General features: G+C 28.1%; 8 protein-coding genes across 8 annotated transcripts; 3 read left to right on the top strand and 5 right to left on the bottom strand.

The window, feature by feature from the left end:
- Nucleotides 1-412: 412 nt before the first annotated feature.
- On the bottom strand, nucleotides 413-1309 carry cand_002580 (uncharacterized protein; the record flags this gene model as incomplete). The annotated part of the gene is made up of 1 exon (XM_067210506.1): nucleotides 413-1309. The coding sequence occupies one exon, from the start codon at nucleotides 1307-1309 to the stop codon at nucleotides 413-415; it is 897 nt and encodes a 298-aa protein (XP_067067773.1).
- A 237-nt stretch (nucleotides 1310-1546) lies between these two features.
- Nucleotides 1547-2353, top strand: cand_002570 (uncharacterized protein; the record flags this gene model as incomplete). Its single annotated transcript, XM_067210505.1, has 1 exon — nucleotides 1547-2353. The coding sequence occupies one exon, from the start codon at nucleotides 1547-1549 to the stop codon at nucleotides 2351-2353; it is 807 nt and encodes a 268-aa protein (XP_067067772.1).
- A 729-nt stretch (nucleotides 2354-3082) lies between these two features.
- cand_002560 (uncharacterized protein) lies at nucleotides 3083-5548 on the top strand (the record flags this gene model as incomplete). Its single annotated transcript, XM_067210504.1, has 1 exon — nucleotides 3083-5548. The coding sequence occupies one exon, from the start codon at nucleotides 3083-3085 to the stop codon at nucleotides 5546-5548; it is 2466 nt and encodes an 821-aa protein (XP_067067771.1).
- Nucleotides 5549-5781: 233 nt separating this feature from the next.
- cand_002550 (helicase conserved C-terminal domain-containing protein) lies at nucleotides 5782-10986 on the bottom strand (the record flags this gene model as incomplete). Its single annotated transcript, XM_067210503.1, has 1 exon — nucleotides 5782-10986. One exon carries the CDS (start codon nucleotides 10984-10986, stop codon nucleotides 5782-5784), a length of 5205 nt encoding a protein of 1734 aa, XP_067067770.1.
- A 514-nt stretch (nucleotides 10987-11500) lies between these two features.
- Nucleotides 11501-14089, bottom strand: cand_002540 (patatin-like phospholipase family protein; the record flags this gene model as incomplete). The annotated part of the gene is made up of 1 exon (XM_067210502.1): nucleotides 11501-14089. The coding sequence occupies one exon, from the start codon at nucleotides 14087-14089 to the stop codon at nucleotides 11501-11503; it is 2589 nt and encodes an 862-aa protein (XP_067067769.1).
- Nucleotides 14090-14928: 839 nt separating this feature from the next.
- Nucleotides 14929-16524, top strand: cand_002530 (uncharacterized protein; the record flags this gene model as incomplete). The annotated part of the gene is made up of 1 exon (XM_067210501.1): nucleotides 14929-16524. The coding sequence occupies one exon, from the start codon at nucleotides 14929-14931 to the stop codon at nucleotides 16522-16524; it is 1596 nt and encodes a 531-aa protein (XP_067067768.1).
- Nucleotides 16525-16561: 37 nt separating this feature from the next.
- cand_002520 (uncharacterized protein) lies at nucleotides 16562-17683 on the bottom strand (the record flags this gene model as incomplete). The annotated part of the gene is made up of 3 exons (XM_067210500.1): nucleotides 16562-16601; nucleotides 16669-17423; nucleotides 17495-17683. 3 exons carry the CDS (start codon nucleotides 17681-17683, stop codon nucleotides 16562-16564), a joined length of 984 nt encoding a protein of 327 aa, XP_067067767.1.
- A 277-nt stretch (nucleotides 17684-17960) lies between these two features.
- Nucleotides 17961-19022, bottom strand: cand_002510 (uncharacterized protein; the record flags this gene model as incomplete). The annotated part of the gene is made up of 1 exon (XM_067210499.1): nucleotides 17961-19022. The coding sequence occupies one exon, from the start codon at nucleotides 19020-19022 to the stop codon at nucleotides 17961-17963; it is 1062 nt and encodes a 353-aa protein (XP_067067766.1).
- Between the last annotated feature and the right edge of the window lie 24 nt (nucleotides 19023-19046).

Here is a 19046-nt window from a genome sequence, read left to right as displayed (position 1 = left end):
ACTGAGTAATATATAATTTGCTTTTTTAAAACAATTACAATGCAAATTCTAGAATCTAAAATTTCATAACAAAAAAAGCATTATGGTTATATAGATCTAATGGAAATATGAATAATTAATGTTGTAACAAACAATTCATCAATTATCACTGAATATCTAAGTCATATTTGCTGGATTATATGAATTGCAGTGTGAATAACTTAAATTATTTGCATTATTCTGGTCACTTAAACTTATGGATAATTGTTTTGAATAGCTCAATGGTAAACTATATAATGAATTCTTATTACTAGATAAGGAATGTGACAAATTAACACTGTTTATAATGTTTGATGGTAAGCTACTGGGACTTGTTGAAATATTAGAAATTGTATTTATGTCATCTTGTATTGGCACATTGAAAAGACTGGAATTATTTTGAAGCATTCATACAATTCGTAAAATATTTCGAGTTGATACTTGAATTACCTAAACTATTATCCTCTTTATATAATGATTGAGTTGCAGCTTGGATCCTTGTTAATGTCTCTTCTAATAGTTTCATTAGGACATCCTCAGAAGCTTGTCTATCGGAACGGTCATTTCGAGCATCCAATGTAATTTGTTGAACAAGATTTTCCATTAAATCTAGCAATGCATCAATAGACTGTTGTCTTGTCTTAATCTCATCTTCAATCATTTCGTGAAGTCTGGTAAATTCTACTTCAATTTTCTTCAGTAATTCACTTTCTGAGGATTGACATTTATCTATTTCATTTCTAATAGCATCACTTAAGCGTGGAATATCAAAGTCTACAAATCTCTTAACACAAGCATCCAATTCTTCTCTTTCAGTATCTCTTCTAGTTATCTCTGATTGTAAATGATCTATTCTATCATTAATTATATCAATCAAACGACATTCTAAATTCTTTCTATTCAAAATCTCATTTTCTAGTATTTGGTTTAATCTAGACTCAGCTTGTGAAATATTTGAAGCCATTAAAACATTAAAATTGTTACTATTAGTATTTGGAGTCCTTTCATTAGTAAAGTCGTCATAGCCATCAGTATCATTTATAATTAACCCTCTAAGATTGTCAATATGCCTTATTTCAGTCTGATATTTAGCATTCAGCTCATTATTTATATCAGAAATGCGAGACTCTATTTCATTTAAATGTTTAACAAATTTTGGATTTTTATCATTCACAATATCAAAGCCAGTATGTATACTATTTAACCTTTGGTTTAACCTATTGAACCGATCTTCTTGGAATCTACCATCAGGAAATTTATAGATATTTTGGTTAGAATCACGTTTATGCATTATTTGCGAACTTAGATGGCATTTTGAACCTACGAAAAAAAAGACTTTATTGTTATTTTACAAGTATTGTGGATTATTGCAGAATAAAAATATAATAGGCGCCCAATATTTCAAGTTAATACTATATTAGAAATCCCAGGTTATAGGTACAGAAACTTATTTTAAAAATAGGCTTAACTAATCTTAGCAAAGAGAATATAGAGCACTTTTTCATTAATATTACTTGTGATATGATAAATGAAATCTGAACTTTTGATCACTTTATTACAATTTATTCTGAATGTTGTATTTGGAGATAATTCAGGTAAATTTGGGTATTACGAAGATTTAACTCAACCGAATATAATTAAAAAGAAGGAACTAAACAATAAAGAATTAAACTCTGGCTATTATGGTGACACTTATGGGGGTTATTCTCAAGATTTAACTGAAGAGTGGAGTGAACAAAAAAAAGATATTGGTGAAGGATACTGGCAAGTACTAGAAGAAGAGATTGAGTTACATAGTTCAAATACAATACAAAATGTCTCATATAAGGGAAGTGATTTCATATCTTCTTTTGAAAATAAAGTTTTATCTAGAAAAATTGCTAATGTATCTGAGGTTTGCTCTACAGTACAAGTTATGTCATTCTGGCACTTTGTAAACGATATAATTGACTCTATACATAATCAGCTTAAGGGAACTATTGAAGATTACAAAAAAGTGAATAATCAAGGAATTTATTTTGTTAATATTAATAATTTTAAGGAATCACTTGAAGATACTAGAGAACAAAGTAAAGATGTCATTACAAGTTCACAGATGTTTAGTAATTGTAAAAGAAATCAAGATAAATCAGTAAAAATGAGTAGAACTAAGAATAATAACATAAATTTGCAATCAAAATTGTACGATCAAGTATATAAGAATAAAACATCTACTAGAAAGAAAAATAAATCTGAATTTAAACATGAATGTACTGTTTCAAGTGAACCCAATGCTCTAAGGAATTGTGGATATTTTGGAAAACAAAGCTACTATATACCATCAAATACAAAGTAAAACAAGATATATTTCTCGAATTATTACATTAATATAAAGAAACTTTATATTGGTTATTAATTTATGAAGTGGAAATACAGTTGTATAGATGAAATAATTGATTACATATTATATCAGCAGAGTTGTAGGTTATAGAATATATTTAACTTCTAAATGTAGATTTCAATTGTGGAAGACTTCAAACTTATATATCTGATACTATTATATTCTATACTATTGAATATAAATATGTAGTAATATGCAAATATTGAAAATTAAATGACAATTAGAGCAATATTTTGAATAACATTTACTTACATATTTGGATACAGAATGACTTACTTTTTTATAAAAGATAAATAGATCATTATTCTATATTGTCTACTATATATAATATATATTTTATCTGATTAAATACTATATAATGGAATCTTTAATTTTAGCAGGAAAATAAATCCACAATATTTTTATAAAGTAACTTGGTTTCAATTACTTCGTATTACAAAGGTATTATGGAAGATGAACTTCCATAGCTATAAATATAAAGGGCGCAATATTATCCTAAATATTATCTGCTTGTCCTAATTTCCATACTTGTGAATAGAAAATGATATTTATTTATAGTTCTAAAAGTACTTTAAAAAAAAGGCGCTCACATGGGAACCACATGCAATAAGATTTAGATTAATTTGATTATATTTACTGGAACGTAATTAAGATATTGGGGAGTTTTTAGGATATGTACGTACTATGAATGACTCAAAAGATACTAAAGATATCTTCCAGAACTCAAATAATTCTTTGAGAAATTTTGAGGTTCTTAAACAGGGAGTAGCTGCTAGAATTAATAAAGCTGTAAATTCCTCAAGAAGTATTTTGGAGGGTGCAGTGAAATGTACATCCAATTTACCTAAGTCGTATAGAATACTTAGTTTGATACCTGGGGCTGTTGAAGCCCCTATTCGTGAGAGCAAATATCAAGATGATGTCTGGATTTCAATAAGTAGAAAGTATACGAAAGAGGGGGGAAGTAAAGATAAGGACTTATTTAATATGGAAAGTGAAGAAGATAAACTTGTTGATGATGATAAATATTCAGATTCTCCTTTAGGAGATAATGCAGACGACTATTTTAAAGATTTCGTGACTGAAGCTAAAGCAGCAGAATTTGTTGCAAAATTTTTAGATAGAATGCAGTCAAAGAAGTTTTCAATGAACTATGAGAATCTGTCCACACATGTATATGGACAAACTCAATTGGATCGTCAGTTAGCTGCATATCCCTTATTTGTAGCTACAATAGCAAATGCAACTACAGAAGTTGCAGATATTAAAAAAGATTCATCATTATACAGCACTTTAGGAGGAAGTTCAATGGGAGATTATCATCAGAATAAACAGATATTTGATAGAAATCCTCTAGTACAATTAATGCAAGAGTTAGATACTGATTCTATATATGAAAGTGCTCCTTCTTGGAAATCAAAGATTCTTCCAAGTATGGGAACTAAACTAGAATATCCAATACCAAGTGAGGAAAAGTGTTTAGGAATATATGGGGAAGATTACAATACTAGTGAATCTATCATATATAGACAATTGAAATTATTACCTTCTGCAGGTAATATGGGAGTGAGATTTTCGGATACACATGAAAATGCACATATGGGATATGGGGCTGCAGATGATTTATCAATAACTGATGACTCCACTAGTGGGGTATCCTATAATTTAAATAGATCAAATCCATCTGTAGTACCTACTATAAAGAGAAAGAGCAAGAATTCTTGTGCAGCACCCTCTACTGCAGTTAACAATTCGAAATATTTAAATCAATCAATCCCAATAAAATTTCCATGGCTATTACGCAAGTTACCGGTTATCCAACAGATCAAACTGAAATCTTTGAATTCTTCGGATGATCCATCTATATCAATGGATCCACTGCAAAGTGATAATTCAAAAAAGTCATTTCACCAAAAATTGAGAGAGATGAATGCAGAAAGTAATGCAAGGAAGGAAAGTGTAATTAAAGTAATTACTAGTATCAGAGGTATTGCCATGGTAAAAAATATTGCCATGGTCCCACCAGAAGGAAGTGTGGCAAGTTATTTTGAGGAGATGGAAGAAAATAGTCCAGATGATGAGTCAGGTACTTGGGATTTCGATAGAAGATCAAGAAACAATGATTGCAAAGATGCTGCAGTTCAAAAATTTATGGAAGAGAGTGCAGATGAGATTGAAGGAGCTATTGGGGATAAGTTTGATCAAATGATGAAGGCTTTGGAAAATAAACATCAGGAGCTACTTGAGACAGCACACAAATCTCAGGGTTCATCTATATCCTCTATGGAAGTAGAGAATTCATCAAAAAATAACCATACAGAGATATTTCCTACTAAGAGTATGGAAACATCGAATATTAATACATTTGGATCAACTACAATTCATACTGAAGAATTACGGAATTCCTCAAATGTGGGAGAAAATAAGCTGGATCTATTAAACTCAAATAGAAATTCAGGTTTACTTGAGAAATCAGTTATTATTGATTATGATTTAAGTGAAATATTTGAACAGAAAAATAAACTTTATAAAGGTGAAGGTATTAAGAAAACATGGAGATCATACAATGAAGCTTTACAGAAATCTAAAAATGCTGAAAAAGAAAGAAAAGATAAATTAGAGAGTATTTGCAAAAATTTATATAAAACGGCACTGACAGGACCGCAAAGACGATATTCACACATTCCAAGGACACTCCTTCCAATACATGAAGATTTACAACAATTTGATGATCCACAAGAAGAGTACTTACACTTTATACAAGCTCAGAGAATGATTGCTGAGAGTAATATAAGATTTCCTATATTATCTAATTCTAAAGTTAATAAGAGATTTCAATTAATGAGAGAGAAGAATTTAATTGATAATAACTCCACTGGACCTATGAGAGGTCTTGGAGCTATTAGAGGTGGCAGGAAAATTTATCAAAGATTTTATAACCAAGAGAGAAGTGAAACTGAAAAAAAGTTGAGATCTCAGAAAGTTAATGCGAGCTATTTGGATTATAATGAAGATGATAGAGCAGAATTCATAAGATATATAAAGAATCTAAATAAAAAAGTGAGATATATTAAGAGTAAAGAAGAAGACTTGAATGTAGGAGTTCGAATTGCTCTTAGAGGAAGAAGAATTTACAATAAAAGAATATAAAATTTATAATTAATTATTTTTTATATTGAAGCTTGGAATATATATTTATACAAGAATATATCATAAGAAATCCAATTTAAACTTTTTTTAGCTTAAGGGAAAACCCTTAATTATATTTGGCTAGATATTAATTTAGTTCAGTGTAGTTTTTTTATAATTATTTTGGTTTATATAGCTTAAAATTTGGAAATATTTATTTTGAAATATTTAAGATGCCAAATATTATCTTTTACCTATTTATTAATAAAGATCCTTAATAATGCTTGTGTTGGATCTAAGTTATCTATTAAATCTTCATTTTCAGTTATTTCTATGTCATTTTTAATTGGATTTAGAATATTTTCTAGCTTCTGTGATGATCCTCTTATATGTGACTGTCCACCTTGTGATGTCTTCCTATTATTTGTATGGGATCTTTTACGTTTTATATTTAAATTCCTTCTACTGTTTATATACTTATTATCAAATTGTATTTTCCTCATATGCTTCACATAATCATAAAGAATATCCTCAATTGTATCTTCAACAAGACAATATGTAACTTTGACGAATGAAAGATATTCTGAAGAAGTAGATTTACAATTAATATCACAATTAATATCTTTGGGAAATACCTGTCCACCTCCTTTGCTCACAATTTCTCTCATTCTATATGCTCTTGCAATAGTTTGTTTTTCAATTCCCTCATCAGTTATTGGATCAATAATATATATGAAGGATACACAGGAAAGATCCAAACCATGTGAACCCAATTCCACAGAAAGTAAAAGTACTGAAATGTCTGGTTTAGTTTGAAAATCATTAATTGTAAATAGTGATTCAGCCTTAGGGATATGAGGATAAAATCTACAAGTTCTAATATTAAAAATATTTAAAGTATTGTATAGAAAGTCCAATTGTTGCCAAAAATTAGATACAATCATTATTTTTGATCTTGGATATGTATCAAGATTATTTAATATGCAATGAATAACATAACGTAATTTTGAACTTGATAAAGATATTAAAGCAATTACAGGTAAATTATTAGCTGAGTGCACTGAAGTTGCAAAATAACTTCCAGATATATACATATTGTTAATTCTGACACCTGTATCTTGCACAATTTTTTCGGTATACAATCTAGTTAATATAGAATCAATTCTTGGATCATCAAAAGATCCAATTAGCAATTTCCTGAGAGCATTTAAAATACTAACTGGAAGTATTTTGCTAAATGTACCACATAAGTTTACATTATTGTGAATAATATTATGCTGATCATTTCTAGAATATGTGTTAAATTCCCTATTTTGAGGATTTTGATAATCCTTTAAAGCTACTGATTCAGGATATTTAATTTGTATAGGTACTTGTAACCTATCGAAAAAATCTGAATTAATTCTAATTTCAGGTCCACAAATGATGCAGTAATTAACCCCAGCTCTTTTAGGCCAAATGTATCTTTTGCTGGTGCTTTTATTATGCTCAATAATATTTTGTGAAATATAACTAGAGTTTTTACATTGAAGTGTATACTTACAATTCAAATTATTCATATAACTTCGAAAATTTCCATAACCCTTTAAATTATTATATTCATTTTTGTCGCTACAATCCCATTTGACTTCTATTGGTTTATAGCCTAGTTTAAACATTATACAATTAATACAGGTAAGATGCAAGTATTTACAAGGAATTATTAAAGGAAATATTACAGGCTTCTGACAACTATCACATTTGTATAAAGCTTTACTATGACTATCATATGAAAGGTTATTACATGTATTTTTATCTATTAACCCACTTTCATCATAATCAAAATCTAAATCTGCACCATTAAATCTTGAATACAGATACAAAACAAATTTTAATCTGTCCATTGAATAAATGTCATAATATAAGTTATTAACATATAGAGGGTGAGTATTCAATAGCATCAACTCAAGCTCTTGTATATCGTGAGAATTAACAAAAAGTTTTGGTATTTTACATATATTATAAATGTAATCCATACCACGATCTTTATTCCCTTCAAGTTTTGATAAAGTTACAATAAATCCAAGTACAGAAGAAAAACGCAAATTCCATAATATATCCTGCCTATACTGTGTATTACTTGTATGCAATAAAGAATCTACATTTTCAGTATTGTAAAATGTGCAAAAAAGATTTCTTTGCAGTAATTCTACAAGTATATTATAAACTAAAAGTTCATTTTTAATGAAAGGACGTAAAACAACTTTCTCAGGTCCAATTAAGCTTGGTAGATAATTCTTCAAACATGAATCCTTCCTATGATATACAGTAATAGAACCTAGCTGTAATATTAAGCCAAAAAGTCCCATAGGAGAAATAAAATCACCATGTTTGTCACTAGTTGATTTCTTTGTAATTGATTTAAATACTGAATTTGATGGTTCGGTGACTATATTATCTGAGATAAACTTGTCATATATAAAGTCATCTGAATAATTATGTTCATTTATGATTAAATCCTCCTGAATTAAATTTGAACTAGAAGGATCTCCATTTGATAAAGATGAATATTCTGGTAAATTATACACTTTAAAAACATTATTTATATCATCTCCTAAATTCCAATTCTTCTTTTTGGACCAAATAATAGGCAATCTTAAGAATTCAAATATATTTGGAATATATGTATTGATACATTTATATAATGATACCGGTAAAGGAGTTCCAGACATTATCCATCTGTAGTTAGATTCTATTTTGAATATAAACTGTTTGTAAAGTGAAGAAGTTATAGATGAACTCCCTATATTATGTCCTTCGTCCACAATTAATCTAAGCCATTTAACCTTCAATATTGGACTATTGACATACTCAAATTGAGAATTAGATAGATCTAAAGAGTTATAAGACATTTTGCATGATTTATCAGAATTCATAGATAAAGATTTTATTTTACTAAAGTTTTTCTGCACTTTTGAAGATACTCTGGTATATTCCTTCTTAATTTTACACATCTGAAATTGTTTAGTTAGCATCCTATATGACAAAATAACTATATTAGATCTGGATAAAATTTCAGCATCTGGTATTACATCTTTTTTGGGATCATCAAATATAAATATTGGAGATTGAAGCAAAGCTTCATTTGCTCCAATATAACCTTCAACTTCTTTATGACTTAAGTATACTGAATTGGGATTATTATTAAGTAACTCCTTGCTATAGACTCTTGCTTCTCCAGTTGATAAATTACCGAATACTGTGTGATCCTCTTTATTTATATGCAAAATAGATGTATCCGATTTATTGGATGGGTATGATTCCGAATAATCTCTTTCATTTTTATTATTTAAATTGTTTAAATCAAATCTTACACGTTTTCTCCTTATTTCCATACTATCCTCATTTTGTATTGTGTTTTGTTCTTGCCTCAAACTGTAATCATATTCAGAGAGTTTTGGAACCGCAAACCATTTCTCCAACTCACTTTTCCAATGCTGAATCAAATGATTTGGAACTAATATAAGCGTGGACTTACTCTGAAGTATATCTCTTTTCATTCTAGAATTTTGTAAATTGCTTCTATATTTTCTTCTATTTCCCATATTACTTTTTTCTAATGTTTCTTTAAATTCTAAATAGTTCATTTTGTCACCTAAATATCTATTTATACATTCCTGGTTATTCTTCTCATAAAGAAAAGAAATATTGCCATTGTGAATATCCCTTACTAGATATTGAACACCTTGTGGGAAATGAATAATTCCAGATTCACTAAAATTTTCTATATCAATTTTAGATAAACAGTCGGGAGTTTTAGATATTAAGGATAAAATTGTCAATGTTTTACCTAATCCAGGATCATCACATAAAATACCTCCAAAATTCTCATAAAAGACTTGTCTATCTTTATATTTCTTATAGTGAGTATAACTTCGTAAAATATCACTCCCATGCACTGATAATTTGGTATAATTAGAATTTATTTCATTTAAATTTGGTAGATATCCAAAATATATTACTTGATTACAATGAGAAACATATAAACAACAGGATGGAATCCAATCTTTACAAAATAATTTGGAAATATCCTCGAAGTTTCCAAGAATTATTGAAGGATGAACTTTTAGTCCAAATAAGTGATCTTGAATTATTTCACCGAATATTTCATTGACATTACAGATTAATTGACTATTTAAAGATTTCTTAATTAATAAAATCAAATTGTCATTCTTTAAAAATCCTTGTATAGGTATATAATACCAAAATGATAGACTCTTAAATTCATCATTACAATGCCTTAGAAATTTTATGGGATTACTGTCAAATATCCAATTATTGTCTCCATTATCAACATAATCTTTATAATTAAGTGAACCAAATTCTCTTTGTAGTAACCATGCTACAGATTGTCTTTGATGTGGTAATAAATTATTATGATGATGTATTAACCATATGCTTTTAAAAAGTCTACAAGTACTACCAAATTCCTTACAAGTCATTACATCTAAATAATCTAAAATACTTAACCATATTTCCTTAGGTAGTAATACATTTATTCCCTGAATTTTATTAGAATGATTAATTAAATTTAAGCCACATCCAACGAAGTCCAAATTAAGCTGAGTATTATTAGGAGGGGTAATTGCAGAATTACTACTTGGGATTATATTATTGTAATCTTCTTTGTGATCTGTCTCCATATTTTTAGTTAAATTACTAGTATCTAGTATAAAATTACCATTATATGCCATGTTACCAATCTTCACTTCAACACAATCCATTAAATCACTTACATTAATATCTTTCGAAGAGAAATTTGGTGCTTTAACGTGTTCTAAACATCCTAATATATTGCAATATGAATAGCTTAACTTTCCTAGATCTTTATTATAGCTAGATTCGATTGTACTATATTTAGTAGTATTTCTAACCAGATTACCTCTTAACATTTCATAATATAAATTATACAAACATATATCTCGGTGACTACATACCAATGTATTATCATATATCACAGTATTTAAATGAAATATTACCTGATAAAAGCTGTTAAATGTTGGTACTGATAATATTGCTCTATCGCAATTATATTTGCTCAGTAACTTAATACTTAAATTAATCCATACAATAGCTCTAAATATATTTACAGACTTCTCCATAGGAAGACTAATAGTATTATTAGATTTCAAATTGTACTTTCTGCAATATTCAATCAAGTTTAAATCAGGTTTAATATTATTATTCACAATAATTCGCTCAATCATTGTATCTATCCTTATACCATCACAAATTTTACTTAGATGATACCAAACATCATAATTATTAATCTTTTTAAGATTTATTAGTTCTTTAAAACCATGTAGTTTACTCAACCAACATCTATTATTGAGATCAATGTCAACAATATTATCACCATACAACCATAGAATTCCTAGTGGTACCCACCTATCCATACAATTTATATTATTTATATCCATATAACCATAATATATACTAAAAGTTCACTAAATAATGAAGCATAGGTCAATTTATAGAAGTGATACATCGCATATTTTAGTTTTATATTGGCGGTAGACGTTGCAATATTGCGAATGTACCCTCAAATTTTGAGTGAACTTTATACAACTGAGTCATTTTAAAGAAGTTTATGATCACATTAGATAAATTATTAGGTTATTAAGAATTTTTAGTATGTTAGTAATAGACTAAATTACTTTTACCTTAAATAATTTTTATTTTATTAAAAATTTTAATAGCTGAACACAAATTACCCAAAATAATTAATTAAATGAGCATACAAGAAATTAAATTCCCAATTTCCAGAATGAGTTGACATCTTAATTAAGAATACTGTTTGTATATATTAATAACTCATGTGTATTTCTTAGTTACTTTTATATAGTTACATTGAATCATAGATCTAAGACAAATATCTGCACTGTACAGTATCTCCTTTAACACTTAAATATAAAACTATAAAATAAAAACTGTTCAGATAATTATACCTTGTTTGATTTTTTTAATAGATTCCTTTATAGCATTTTCCAATAAACTCATATGCTTGATTCTCATTACATGTGGCCATGTCCTTCTTTCACCTTCATTAATAAAATGGAGCATATCATCATAAGAAGGATGATTAACGCATCTATACCAATCAAATAATGATACTCTTGGAGTTATAGTAACATGACCCTCAACATCTTGTAACATCCAGAAGTTGCTTACATCTTTACCAAATAGTTTAGGTATTAGCTTGAGTTTTGCTAATTTAATATATCTATATTTAATATCTAAAGTTAACCAGTTTAAAATATTATATAAGAACTTTCTTTCAGAGTAAAGCATTACTTTGTTTTTATTATGAATCTGTACAAATGGAACATGATGTGGATTAACTTGAGATACAATAAATTGTCGAACATTAAATAATGTAGATAATTCTTTGTGAGGAACATCTTGATTTATAGAACCATCCATCCACTTCATTCCTGGTGGAAAGTAACGAATCGTACGATTTGTATGATTATCTTTTGCATATAACTCAGTTACTGGCATAAGTCCAGGTAAAGAGCAAGATGCAACAACTGCACTCCATAATAATACATCAGGTGTTGTGATACAATTGAGTACCAGTGGTTCAATAAGTTCTGTATTATTGTGTGTAGGGCTTATAGTTATAGTAACAATACGACCAGTTAATTTATAGGCTTCCAGAAATGTATAATTTTTAAAATACATTTGGCATGTTTTTGTGAACTCCTTAGGATTAACCATATAACCTTTGACTAAAAAGTGCCTTATTTGAACTGAAAATGGAGGGAACCAACGATGTCCATACATATTTGAAACTGTTGGTTGAATGTAATTCTTCAGTATTTCATCATTATTTGTAATAGCTAGAATGGCAGCAACTATAGAGCCTCCACTTGTGCCATTAATTATATTTGGCATAATATTTTGCTGCATTAAAACCTTCACAACTCCTAAATGATACATCGCTAAAGCCCCACCACCACTTAAACATAATGCTGTACGCCCTATAGAATGACCTAGTAGTTCCAAAAATTGTAATATTCCATCTCTATCATGAACTATATCTGATATTTCAGTTAATATTTCACAGATTAGAGGTCGCGTTGACATACTTCTATATAGTGACCAACTTGGATACTTTAAAGGTGAATTTAGCATAATACCCACTTTTTGTATATAGGATTTAGCTATATCAAGATTTATGCTCATATTCTTACAAATACATTGAGTTGTATTTTGTGGTGATATTATTGATAAATAAGAATTTGCAGATCCCACAGTCATTTTATTTATTTCAATTCCTAGGAAATATTCACATGTTTGAACTGATACATCTTTCTTTGTTGATCTAAACTCTGGAAAAGAAGATAATGATAAATTACTTGAAGATGATGCTAAAATTGGCATTGATTCTGATGAAGACTCAGTAACTGATATTTTTCCTGATTGTACGGTCATATTAGTTTTATTATTATATTTCAAGTTAATAACTCCATCTTCCTCCTTAGAATTAGTTCGATAAATTTCATTTTTGATATCTAAATCCTTAAGAACAAAACCACTTGTTTTATATTTCATATAGTAATTATTATTATCTTCCATTATTATAGGATTGATCTCTTTATTTTCATTTTTATTAAAACAAAAACTTGTTATTAGCTGTTGAGATATTTCATCTTTATTGAACTCAGAACTAGTACTACTAGAAGTTATAGTCAAATTACATCTATTTTCTACCATTATATTATCAATATCATCAACTCCAAATTCTGCAGATTCTGTACAACATTGTTTCATTGATTCTCTATACTTTTCTGAAATATTATTCACCTCTTTAATTTTCTGGTCTGTTTCATTACCTGGTAATTCTTTTGAGTTTTGAAATTCTAGTTTATTTCTATCCTCAATAGCAACACTAGATAAAAATTCCAAAATATCGATAATTTCTGTCTCAAATTTTTCAATTAGTATCTTTGTTCCACAGAATGCTTTATCATAAAGCACTGGATTTGAGATAGATGCAAAGTTGCGATGGCAACACCATCTTAAAAGAAACATTATCTGTTTTATATCGTTCTCACTCCTAGCTCTTTGTAACCTAATAATATAGTCTTTGACATATATCCACTGATACTCATCAGTTTCTTCTATTTCTCGCCATTCATTTCCACCACAGAGATAATCCAATTTGTTACCAATCTTATACCATTCATCATAAGTCTTTGCACCTTCTAATTGATAATATAGATTGTCTTTATCTGTAATATAGCTACGTGCTAACAAACTTATTCGTAGAAGTAAACTAGATACTGTGAAAAAAATAATATTTAAAGATATTCTACTAGTGTGATACGCTCCAACCATAATCCTTCCAAAAGAAAATAGCAAAGTTCCAAATAACCATAGACACCATGTTATGCATATTAGGGTATATTGTCTTATTTGGGAATTAATAACTAATCCAATAATGAATGTTGTTATAAATGTTGTAGAAAAAAGTATATGAATTAGTAGTATTACAAACCAAGAGCTTAGTATTACCATTGTTCTAGATTCTAGATTATTCTAGCAATTTATTAAAATATGAAGCCTATGCATTCACATAAAATATACATAAGAGCTTTATATGCATGTAAAAACTGCCTCTATTTTTATTTATATATTTTCTTTGGAAGAAAAAATTAAAGAAAAAAAGTTCATCAATTACATGCTCTCGCCCTCGTGCACTTTATCATTTGGGCCGCAATTTCCACATTACTCCTCAAGTAAAGTTGGATTTTTCAAACTTTTAAATTAAACTTCACTAAAGTTAATTTTAAATTTTCTTATTTGTTGAATTATAGGCTATTTTTAAAGTACTAAATACGGTACCTTGCAAGGGTACCGATAATACCAACTTTTTTTATACATGCATGCAAAAAAACTACATGTAAATAAGGTATTCTTTAAGCATCTAAATTATGAATAATGCCATTGTACTAGATAACCCTCCAATATCTGAAGTATTATATATTAGATTTCTTAATTTATTATCTAGTCTACAAGAATTATGTGGTGCAATAGTGGATTTTTCTGTAAATTGGATATTATTGTTAATAGCAATATTTCAATGGATCTTTCAATTTAATATCTATATTAGATATATCATAAGTAGATGTTTTAAAGTACTTTCTTATGTAGCGAATATATTCAGTAACCAACAAAAATTCTATTTTATAACAGTACTTGTTTCATTATGGATATTCTTTTTTGCAAGCAAGATCCTATTTAGACGTGCAAAATCGGCAATACAGAATTTTAGACTGCACGGATATATAATTATAAAATATCTTGTTTATATATTACTACCATATATTATATTTATATTTTTAATATATTTCCCAATGTGTATATTAATACCGAAACAACATTTTGAGAGGATCATTATTAGGATTTGGATACTTTGGTTACCTTTAACCAAATCAATTATTACAATATGTTCACCAAATAATATTGATAACTATCAAAATATTAGTAGAAGCATGGGAAAAAACTTTATTGGCACACTGTTGTGGATTCACAAATGTATAGCTAAATCAATTAATAAAATTAATAATTTAAAATATTGGACAAGTTTAAAATATATTTCACTATATCCTTTGCCATTATCACTAAATGAACCTCCTAATTATCAAAAAAAATTAAGTAATTCAACTCATATGATTTGCTGGCTAAATTATCTAGTACTATGGCTTCTTTACTTTTTGATAAAAAGACTTGTTTTAAATGATTTTATCCAAAATTGTGTTCAACTACTTGTTTTATATATATTCAAAATCTATATTTTGTTGTGCCTGAGTATCCCCAATTGGTTATCCTTATGGTTTATTAAACTGAATCATTTAACTTTAAGTATACATCCACCCAGGTCAGCATTTTTATCAATACCAATTGTTAGTAAATTAATTTTATTCATCTATTTTATCTTATTGGAAGTACCAAAAGTTATTTTGCATATATGCTCACTGATAATATTTAATATAAATTGGAAGTATATCTTACCTTCAATTTTAGTGTTAAATATTTTACTTGAACTAGAATACGAAGACAAAACATATCTAAGGTCAAGTATCTCTTCTAGCAATTTAAAAAAGGTTAAAAACAATAGTGTAGAAAATAGTGATGATAGTGATAGTGATAGTGATAGTGAATGCAATTATGGTAAATCAGAATATGAAGATGGTGACAAGTCTTTTTACCTCATTAATATGAATTATCCATCATTAAGTAATTTATGTCGCCTAAAATTAATCAAAGTTATTAACTGGTTATTTAAAGTATTCACTGGAATTGATATATTTCCAAAATTAGATGAAGAAATATTAATTGATACAGAAAATACTAAATTATCTATATCATCAAGAGATTTATACACCCCGAAATTACTCCATAGTAAAACACTACCAGTTTTACCTTGTAAAGATAGTAGCGATATTAAATCCATTATTGAAGGGAACATTAAAAATAAAACTAGTAGTATAGAAAATTATATTAATAATACTTTGGTAATAAATTGGTTACCTAAAAGTTGGAATAGTTACTATATTAATGCTTGTAATCAACTAATAGATAAATCATATATCATCCAATCTTATATGATCTATATAATCATAATATTTAGCCAAATTCCACAATGGATAATATTACTATTACCTTCATTCTTTGTTAATTTGCTTGGTTGTATAGTTTTTGGTTATTTGTATCCAATTATCATGGCACTAAAAATAAAAAGACAACAAGTAGAAAAGTTACAAACTTGGTTATTTTACTTCACAACCTTTTTAATATTAAATGAAGTTAGTGATTTCAGTAACTATTTCCATTATACCCAAACAGTAAATTATATTATTGATTTGATTCCCTTTAAGGTACATCTACATTACATCATAATACTTGTACTTCAATTCCTTTCATTTTTACTTCCAGTGTTTTTGAAATAAGTATCAGAAAAAAGTTGCAATTTATATTAAATAATTGTTAATCTACTATTCCATGAGAACTTATATGGAAATTCATTCTAAAAGTAAATAGACAAAATAGTTAATGGAAAAATAAATTTACATTTAATATTATATACAACTTACTTTAATTTTGGAGTTTCAGGTGATAATTGTATATTTATTATACGTGGTAATTGGTTATTTGTATTTAGTGAAACTGTAGACTTATCTTTCGAAATGAAGATCCTCCAATTAACGGAATTAGACCATAACAAACCTAGTGACGGTTTTATATTTTCATTATTATTATATAAGCTATTCATTGAAATATCTGTAGTAGTTCGATTTGTAATTATCAACCAACATTCATGATCAATAGCAATACGCTTGAGAGTATTTGCAAATTGAAGTAAACTTGTTGTTGTATTAATTGCTTTGTGAATATTGTTACTAAATATATTCTTAGTACAATTATGTAAAGAGGTTAAATTTGATATAAATATGTTTGTTATAGAATCAATTATTAGAGCCTCTATTTTAAATTTTGAGAATAAGGCTGGTATATTCTTTTGTATAAAATCACTAATTGATATAGATTTTAAATGGAATATACAAACCTTATTTAATAGATGATGTGCTATGGTATCTAATTCCTTGTCATCTACTTCATATTCATCTTCCATAGATCTAATATTCCTAAGTTTATTGAGTGTTATCTCATATAGTCGATCGCTTGGAAATGTCCCATCCTCAGTAAACAATATGCACACAATCCCAATTTGGATATTTTTAATCCCACTTAATCTAATAAAATTCCCACTCATACTTTTTATCTGCTCTATAAGTACTGAAATAGCTAGATTTAAGCACCATTGAGTTTTCCCACTTCCAGCTTCTCCCTACAAATAAAAGTTAATATAATGATATATATTAATAACACATCAAAATCAATAACTATAAGTTGTCATACCGTTATTTCAAATAGACAGCCTTTTGGTATTCCACCGTTTAATATATTATCAATATTGTATGAACCAGTTGATAAGCGATATTGTGAAAGATGCTTGATATAACGTGAATCTTCAATGATTTCATCAAATGACCTTGATCTCCACCAATATGGAGGGAACTGCAGTGTTTTAACCGGATCTTGATCCATTTATAATTATATAACTACAAATTATATCATAGATTATCACTTCTTCAAAAAAGTTCTGTAGACAATACTACCCGCCAATATATGGAGTATTACTCCTCTCGATACTTCTATAATAATAAACTTGAATAGTTTATTGTTATATATTATATATTATAGTAAAAGGTAGTTTATTACTCTTCTTATCCATATAAATTCATATAAGTATGACGGACTAGTAACTATTCTCTTCTTAAATCATTTGATAGCTAGTAATGTTATTTCAAATACTCAATAAATATTAATAACCAGTTGCTCTCCACTTATGAGGATTTGTCTGATATACCTTTGCTTCACCGACTAGGTTCCTTAGATATCCCCTGACTTCATCTTGTGTCGTGGCTATGTTTCTTTTATTCAAACTTTCAATGATATCTTCCAGAGACATTTCTGGTCGCCCTTCGTTAGAGGCATTTTCTAGTATGGAACATACAACTTCCCTCATTTTCAGTGGATTCATTATAGATAAGTTGGATCCATTAGAAAATTGAGTTTTTGGGGTAATTACTGATGTAACTGCAGCTAATGGTCTATTCATTGAGATATTTTGATTATTACTCGGATTGTTCATTATACCAGTAGATTGTATATTATTATTATTATTATTATTATTATTATTAGATTGAATATTAGATACGAACATTGCTGGTACTACAGGTTGTTTTAAATTACTATTTGTATTAAATTCACCTAAATTCTGTCCAGTTTGTTTTGTTAGAAATGATGTATTTGCTACAGTTGTGTCTTCAGTAGAAGATCCATACAAACATCTAACAATAAATACTGCAACATCAATATCATGAGCAGATATCTCATCTGTACATACAAGAGGTCTAACAACGAATGCCCGAACAGATGGTTCAGAAACCATTAGTGTGAGTTCCCCATATACCTTTACAAAACATCCTTCAGTAATGGAATTTATTAGTTCTTGTTTATACTTCGTACCTGTATTATCAATTAACCAATCAATTAAGATCAATCCAGATCCATCGTCTAAATAAAAACGAACTCTCTGTGGATATTCTTCATGCTCTGCACAACGGACAAATCCGACTAATTTGAATAAATTTATTTCCCTATTTAGTAATTGCAATCTACTATTGGTAATGAAACCACTATAAGATTTCAGGATCATTCCAACCTTTAACGGTGCTAATCTTTGTTCATGGCTTATTATTGGTTTCCTATCAAAATTTCCCTGAAGTAAAGTATCATTAGGATCCATCATTACGAAACCACCTTCATTTGTATCATCTACATTATATCCACCAAATGTTCTATTCATACTATCAAAATTCATATCACATTTAATAAATGATCACCC

Source organism: Cryptosporidium andersoni, assembly GCF_001865355.1.
Source record: "Cryptosporidium andersoni isolate 30847 chromosome Unknown contig_61, whole genome shotgun sequence".
NCBI lineage: Eukaryota > Apicomplexa > Conoidasida > Eucoccidiorida > Cryptosporidiidae > Cryptosporidium > Cryptosporidium andersoni.
This window is presented reverse-complemented; position numbering and strand designations above follow the sequence as displayed.